This window comes from Gorilla gorilla, chromosome 9 (genome assembly GCF_029281585.2).
Source record: "Gorilla gorilla gorilla isolate KB3781 chromosome 9, NHGRI_mGorGor1-v2.1_pri, whole genome shotgun sequence".
NCBI lineage: Eukaryota > Metazoa > Chordata > Mammalia > Primates > Hominidae > Gorilla > Gorilla gorilla.
In genome coordinates, this window is record NC_073233.2 from 31924314 (window position 1) to 31932861 (window position 8548).

An 8548-nucleotide genomic window follows, 5' to 3' on the forward strand; every position below is an offset into this window, starting at 1 on the left:
AAATGATACCTGCACCAATACATTTATTGCAACACTATTCACAATAACAAAATCATGGAATCAACCTAGGTGAATATCAACTGATGATTGAATAAAAAATGTGGTATATATACACTATGGAATACAATGCATCTTCAAAAAGAATAAAATCATGTCTTTTGCAGCAACATGGATGAAGCTGGAGATCATTATCCTAAGTGAAATATCTCAGAAACAGGAAATCAAATACATGTTCTCAGTTATAAATGGGAACCAATCAAAGAGTACATATGGACATAAAAATAAAATAATAGACACCAGGGACTCCAAAATGGGAGAGGTTGGGAGGTTGGTGAGGGTTGAAAAATTACCTATTGGGTACAATGTTCAATATTTGGATGATGGGTACACTAGAAACTCAAACCTCATCACTATGCAATACATTCATGTACAATACCTGCACATGTACCCCGTGGGTCTATAATTTTATGTTATTCTAGTTTATTTTTGAGACAGGGTCTCACTCTGTCACCCAGTCTAGAGTGCAATGTCCCTATCTTGGCTCAACCTCCTGGACTCAAGTGATCCTCCTGCCTCAGCCTTCCAAGCAACTGGGGCCACAGGTGCACTCCACAATGCCTGGCAATTTTTTTGTATCTTTCGTAGAGATGGGGTTTCACTATGTTGCCCAGGCTGGTGTCAAACTCCTGAGCTCAAGCAATCCGACTTGAAATGAAATGCATCTTCAAACAAGGAGTATTTTTTAAAGTAATCATAATACCAAGAGATTATAAAGATTAAATTTTTAAAAAAGATTTAAAAGGAGCTTAGTAAGTTAAATTATGAGCACATTTGGGAGCGTTGACCTCCCAAAGTTCTGAGATCATGGGTGTAAGCCACCACATTGGCCATGGATCCATAATTTAGAAAAATAAAAAAAAATACAGACACATGGATGTACTGTTTTTCTCAGTGAAAAAAAAATGCATTCCTATGGACTGAGGGAAGCCTTTAGATGCTGAGGAAAAAACATTGAAGATCTCAAGATAACCCTCACCCATGACACTCTAACTCTGCAATTAAAACTCACCCTATAGCATTTTTCTTTTTTTCAAGTAGTTATTCACCTTCTTTGTCCTCAAATTCTTAAAAAAATAAGTATGAGAAAGCACAATTTTTCCGCAAGAGAGTGAATGGTAGGATAGATGAGAAGAGATGTAATGAAATGCAGCTTCAAACAAGGAATATTTTTAAAGTAATCATAATACCAAGAGATTATAAAGATTACATTTCAAAAATAGATTTAAAAGGAACTTAGTTAATTATGAGCACAAAATTCTGAACAGCATACATTATGAAATTAAACTCACCTGAAATTCATTACTTTCTTGAGTCCTCAAATGTCATCTTCCTAAAGACAGGGTTTGTTTCTTATTAGATCTATGTAAATAACATGGTATGTAGGCAGAGAGAAACTAAAACTGCCTTTTCATTTCTGGCTGCTGATGAGTTACCGCTGTGCTTGCATGACATTTACAAGCCACGTTAGTGAGGTCACCCTCACTATACTAGATTCTGTTTTATACATTATTGCCCTGGATAATTGTGTTGGAAATTGCCATCAAATGCCTTTTCTTCTATGACACTAAATAATTTGACATTATTAAAACAATCCTGGTGCCAAGCAACATGCATCAGAGTGTAGATTTTGGACTATGACAGACTGTATTCGCATACTGTTTTTTTGCTATTTTACTCCTTGGTATGTAAGACTTTGGAGAATTTACCTGAAACTGATGCCTTATCTATGAAATGCAGGTGACAATACAAACACATTGCACATAACAGAAGAGGATGTATTTGTTGCATTTCTAACGCAGTTTCTGGCAGGTAGCTCGGCTAGTGGTTAGGAGCAGACTCTGAGCTATGATACCTGGATTGTAATCTCAGTTCTGCCAGTTACTAGCTATATGCAAAAGAAAACAGATACAATTTCTGCTTTAGATTTCTCATTTGTAAAGTAAGAAGGACAGTGTGACTTTTTTATGGTCATTATGAAGATTGCATGAGTAAATGTGTGTAAAACGCTTAGAACAGACAAATATTGATTAATTAATAAAAATTGTTTAGAAATTTAGTAACATATTTGGGGAGCCAAAAACAATTAAGAAGAAAGATTTAATTCTGTGGATTCATAATACAAAAATCATACATTAATATGTTATATATTAATACATGCAAATTTATATAATTAGTATACATTCATATATATTCAATCTATATATGCTCAGATATATATAGTATATGAGTATATATGAGTATATGTATATGAATATATATACGAATTCACAGTCAGAATATAGATATACATACACACATATATTTATGTGTATGACACTGTGTATATATATATGTGTGTGTGTGTGTGTGTGCGCGCGCGCCAGAGGTAAAGAGTTGAAAATGAAGAAGACATATGCAACCACAGTCATTATGCAAATATTTTTAGGTATATTCCCGAACTAGGAACATAGGCCTTTAATTTACTTTTTCTGTTAACTATGTTCAGCTAGGGTACTGTCCATTTTATCTTATACATCCTTAACATTTTTATGCAATGAAAGTTGTAATATAAAGTCTGTCAAAATAGCACTCAATAGCCTTTTTTTATTTTTTAATTGACAAAATTATATGTCTTCATCAAGAAAAACATGATACTTTGAAGTATATGTACATTACGGAATGACTAAATCTAGCTAACTAACATATACATTACCACACATAGTTATCATTTTTGAGGTAACAACACATAAAAATTCACTCCCTTAGCATTTTTCAAAGATATATTGTTAACTACAGTCAGAGAGAAGGAATATGTTCAAGAGATGTACACTAAATAATATTGAACATTAAAGCAATAAAGAACACAGAAGTTGCGTCTTAAATAAAGACAGGTAGTTAAAAATGTAACAGTGAAAATTAAATATATTTAGTGCTTCATATGCTCTCACAGGTTACCATCTGTAGAGTACTTTCCATGTGCCAGGTTCAGGATGCACACAATATCACTTAGTCTTCAAAATGACTTCATGAGGTTGGTCTAATAGCATTGTTCTTTTACAAGCAGGGAACTAGGGGCTCAGAGCATGTCTCCTCTAGACTGTTGGACTGTATTTTGCTATTATTTTTAGAGTTTTCACCATTCTCTCCCTTCGATTTTTTAATATTCTGACCTATTTGCCAGAATGTGACTCCAAGTCATAGATACATCTAGACTATATCTTTCTGGTTTGGTTTGACACTACTATTTACATTGTTCCACAGTTGCATCTGCCAATAGAATGGGCAATTAGGTGACATTAACCTTGAGGCCCTTTGTTTTTAGTTCAAAATAGTTCAATATACTCCACATAGATTGTCTTCCATATGAAGGCAGATGTGGTATATAGTTTTTCTTCTTGTCAGTGTTACCATGATACATATGTATGTTCATACATAACTAACATTTTTCCAATGTAACATATATATATATATATATATATATATGTTTAAGCATATATATTTAGGTTGGTTGAAAAGTAATTGTGGTTTCAGACTGTAAATTTCAAATCATTATAGCTGATTCAAACACATCTTTATTAATCAAAATAGGAACAATTACAATCAGCACATTTTTGCCAATGAGATATTAGTTTGTTTATTCCTGTAGCATAAAAATCCATGTTTCCAGATTCGACAAACTCTTGGAAAGCATTTTTCATTATCCTGCTGGTTGTGGAAGTATTTTCCCTGTAAAAAGTTGTTGAGAGGCTTGGAGAAGTGGTAGTTGGTTGGTGAGTGGTCAGGTGAATATGGCTGATGAGGCAAAACTTCGTAGCCCAATTCCTTCAACTTTTTAATTTTTATTTTATTTTACTTTAAGTTCTGGGATGCATGTGCAGAATGTGCAGGTTCCTAACACAGGTATTCATGTGCCATGGTGGTTTGCTGCACCTATCAACCTGTTCTCTAGGTTTTAAGCCCCGCATACATGAGGTATTTGTTCTAGTGCTCTCCCTCCCCTTGCCTCCCACTCCCAACAGGCTCGGGTGTGTGTTGTTCCCCTCCCTGTGTCCATGTGTTATCATTTTTCAACTCCTACTTATGAGTGAGAACATGCGGTGTTTGGTTTCTGTTCCTTTGTTAGCATTGGTTGTGTAACATGTAGTCGGGCGTGGTCATGGAAAAGAATCGGGCCCTTTCTTTTGACCAATGCTGGCTGCAGGCATTTCAGTTTTTGGTGCATCTCTTCAATTTGCTGAGCATACTTCTCAGATGTAATGGCTTCACTGGGATTCAAAAAAGCTGTAGTGGATCAGACTGTCAGCAGACCACCAAACAGTGAGCATGACCTCTTTTTTGGTGCAAGTGTGGCTTTGAGAAGTGTGTTGGAGCTTCTTCTCAATCCAACCACTGAGCTGGGTGTTGCCAGTTGTTGTATAAAATCTTTTCATCGCACTTCACAATCCAATTGAGAAATTTTGTGTTGTTATTGCGTAGAATAAGAGAAGATGACACTTCAAAATGACAATTTTTTTTTTTCACTCAGCTCATGAGGCATCCACTTACTGAGCTTTTTCACTTTTCCAACTTGCTTCGAATGCCAAACGACCACAGAATGGTCAACGTTGAGTTCTTCAGCGAATTTTCATGTAGTTGTAAGGGGATTCGCTGCAATGATTGCTCTTAATTGGTTGTTGTCAACTTCTGATGGCTGGCCACTACGCTCCTCATCTTCAAGGCTCTTGTCTCCTTTGCAAAACCTCTTGAGCCAACAGTGCACTGCATGTTCATTAGAAGTTCCTGGGCCAAATGCATTGTTGATGTTGCAAGTTGTTTCTGCTGCTTTTCAAATAAGAAAATTGCTCAAATTTGCTTTTTGCCTAACATCACTTCCATAGTCTAAAATAAACATAAAATAAACAGCAAGTAATAAGTCATTAGCAGAAAGTCATAAAGCAAGAAATGCCCATTAAAATAAGGTATAACATAACCACATTTATTTAAGAGTATATTCCAATATCAAACAGCAAAATTCAACAGTACAAAAAGCTGCAATTACATTTGCACCAACCTAATATGTATATAAAATACTTACACATCTATGATATACACAAAAGTCTTTAAGGAAGTGTTGATATATCTACACTTCTATATCTCTCTATCATGATCATCTGTCTATTTATATCTGTATACATCTATGATATAAAGTTTTCTCCATATATTATTTAAAGAGAAAAATTGGTAATTAAGCATATGGGTGTCTAGAATCCTGTGAGGCTAAGTACCTGGTATTTCTAGACTTTGATCTTTAAGTGCTTACTCAAAGGGATGTACTGCTGAACTTGCTCAAGTTGCTTAGCTTAACACTGTGAGGTTAAGAAATATGCCTGATGTCTCACAACTAGTAGAACAATAGATGTAAACTAAGCTCTGGCAGCATAAAAATGAGTCATTTTTCTACTTTTCTGCATTTTCAAACAAAAGAGACATAAACCATTTATCCCTAATAGTTCTCAACCTAGTGTTTCACTATCTAAAACATGTAAAGCTATCCCCTCTCAGAACATGCAGGGCTTTTTATATTGTATGAATTCTTTAAAAATAGAAATATATTTCTAGACTCTAAAACTTTCTCTTTTTCCAATCCCTGGTTTCTTTCAACTTTTTCTCAACAAATATTTATCATCACTGTCTCAGTTCATTTTATGTTGCTATAAGAGGATACTTGAAGCTGTGTAACTTATAAAGAAACAAGGCTTATTTGGCTCATGATTCTGGTAGCTGAAAAGTCCAAGATTGGGCAGTTCCATCTGGTGGGGGCCTCGCGTTGCTTCTAGTCATGGTGAAAAGCAGAAAGGAAGCAGAGTTGTGCTAAGAGATGACATGGAGAAAGAGAAAGCAAGCGAGATAGAACTAAGAAAACCATACATTTTTTAACAACACACTCTGAAGAGAACTAATCCATTCCCAGGAAACAAAGAACTTATTCCATAGAAGAACATTAATCTATCAATAAATTTTTTCCCAAAATCAAAACACTTTCTTTTTTTTTGCATAAGGATATCAATGTATTTATTTTCCTACAGGTAATTTTTCTATGGCTTCAACATTTTCTCTTCAAAATTAAAAGAAAAACATCCCAAAGTTTAGAACTGGATCACTTGTCCCTTTCTCTTCTTATCTCCTCCCAGTTTAAAATGCTTGTGTATCTTAATGGTCAGCATCCTCTTGAATCTGCAGTTAGATTCAACACATTCCAGCCTTAGCACAATCTTCTTTGTGGTCTTAGCCTTCTTCTGGAAAATTGGCTTTGTCTGCCTACCATAGCCACTCTGCTTCTGATCATAGCGCCTCTTTCCCTGGGCATACAAGGAATCCTTGCCCTTCTTATACTGCATCACTTTGTGAGGTTGATGCTTGCCACATTTCTTACAGAAGGTTATTCGGGTTTTAGGTACATTGACCACCTTTGCATCAGAGCTGTTCTGTCTACATGATGAAAATGAGAAAAGGCATCTGAGACCCTCGCCTCACGCAGCTCTCGCCTAACAGGAAAAGGTCAAACGCTTTCTGTTAGGCTCCACCTCCTGAATGCTGTCACATTGGAGATCAAATTTCAACGTAAGTTTCTGTAGGAACAAACATAGCAATTACTTCCTATGGATATTTCAGTGTGTCAAGTAGTAACGATAAAGCAGTCAGTAAGATATACACTGCCCAAACTGCATAGATTTCATTGACTAAATAAAAGCATAGTATTTTTTAAATTTTACATTTCAATTATGATCAGTGTTACAAAGGGAAAAATGCCATGTTAAATCAAAGGGTAATATTGGAGACTCACCAAATATGTATAGTAGCCGTACCCAGGGAATCATTCTTTGAAGTAAAATTTTAGCTTAACTTTGAAGAATGAATAAAAATGTATTAGGTAAAAAGAGAAGAAAAAGGTAGGCAGAACAATGCTTCTGAAAGCCTTGCATCAGGAAAGATCATTTGTTATCTGGAATTACCTGTAGTTGAGAAACTATGGAAAAGTGTTGGACATTGATTAGATTTTAGCTACTTAAGTAAAAGACTACTCTTGACTCTTGCTAAGGTTTTGGTTTTTATAGCACATTCATAGTACATCCGTATCTAGGCATCCCAAAGTTTTAAACTCTCTTTATCTAAACTAACACCATCCTTCTCTTTCTATTTTTTTCATTTATCAAGCATTCTCTATTTCTACTCAATTCTCCAAATCATGTAGTTTCTAACCTTTTTTGGAACATTATGCCTATTTTCTGTAGATTTTATTTCCATTGATAATTTAGTGCATTCCTTTGTTACCCCAATCTGTTCTATTATTGGTTTAATAGCCTCTGTTTTCAGACCAGTTTTGGGTTCATAGTAAAACTGAACGGAAAGTACACAGAGTTTCCATTTATCTTCTGCCCCCACACACTCACAACCTCTTCTACTATCAACATGCCTCAGCACTGTGGTAGTAATACATATTTTGGCATCGATGAATCAATATTAACACATCATTATCACCCAAAGTTTATGGTTTATATTAGAGTTCATTCTTAGTGTTATGTATTCCATGAGTTTCCACAAATATGTAATGATGTAACATGTATCCATCATTATAGTATCATAGAGAATAGTTTCATTGCCCTAAAAAGACTTTGTGCTCTGCCCACCCACTGCTGCCACATCATGTTAACAAGAGCTCAAATCAGGTCATACCCATATCTTGGAAAATCTAAGGGCTCCTCATGAATTTTTCACTTAACTACCTGCTGTGAAGTTCAGTCTTTGAATTCCTTGCTAACCCTTGTAGCATCATATTCCATGACTATTCTACCCTACACTAAAACCAATCAAACTGGCTGACTTGTTCCTGGATCACTTTACTTATGTTTTTGTTCATGCTGTTTCCTTTATCTGAAATGCCCTTCTTCAATGTTTTCCATAATAATTCCAAAGTCCACCACTCCTTAAATAATCATATCAAAGATATTGATTTTGTTGGTGTCTTTTCTTGTTATTACAAATAAATTTGTTACCTGTTATTTCAGTCTAAATACAACACTGCTTACAAACTTTTTACAATCAGAGTCTCTATTGTAGGGTAGTGATTTATCTAAATAATTAGAAAGTATATACTGAGCACAAAGACAAACCTTACCTATCTTTGTATCCTCCAACAATACTATCTCAGTACCCTGGATTGGTGGTTTTGTTAAACTAAAGTTATAGTTCCAAAACATTAAAGAAATTCACTTGCAAGGCAAAAGAAATTTAAATTTCCATTTAATTTTGTATATATTTAGAGAAAAGATACAAAAAAGACGAAAAGCAAGAGCATTGTAAAACATAGGAAATGCTAAAAAGAGGAAATAAGTGAGGTAGAAACGTTTAGTTCCTTTTTAAAGTACATTATTATTTTTATTTTATTATTATTTATTTCAGTAGTGTTTTGGGAAACAGGTGGTGTTTGCTTACATGAATAAGTACTTTAGTGGTGATTTCTGAAATTTTG

General features: G+C 34.7%; 1 protein-coding gene across 1 annotated transcript; it reads right to left on the reverse strand.

Annotated features, from left to right (window-relative positions):
• Positions 1–4993: 4993 nt before the first annotated feature.
• Positions 4994–7859, reverse strand: LOC101129231 (large ribosomal subunit protein eL42-like). The gene is made up of 2 exons (XM_055356457.2): positions 7839–7859; positions 4994–6542 (listed from the first exon to the last, which is right to left on the reverse strand). Exons 1-2 carry the CDS (start codon positions 7857–7859, stop codon positions 6165–6167), a joined length of 399 nt encoding a protein of 132 aa, XP_055212432.1. The 3' UTR covers positions 4994–6164.
• Between the last annotated feature and the right edge of the window lie 689 nt (positions 7860–8548).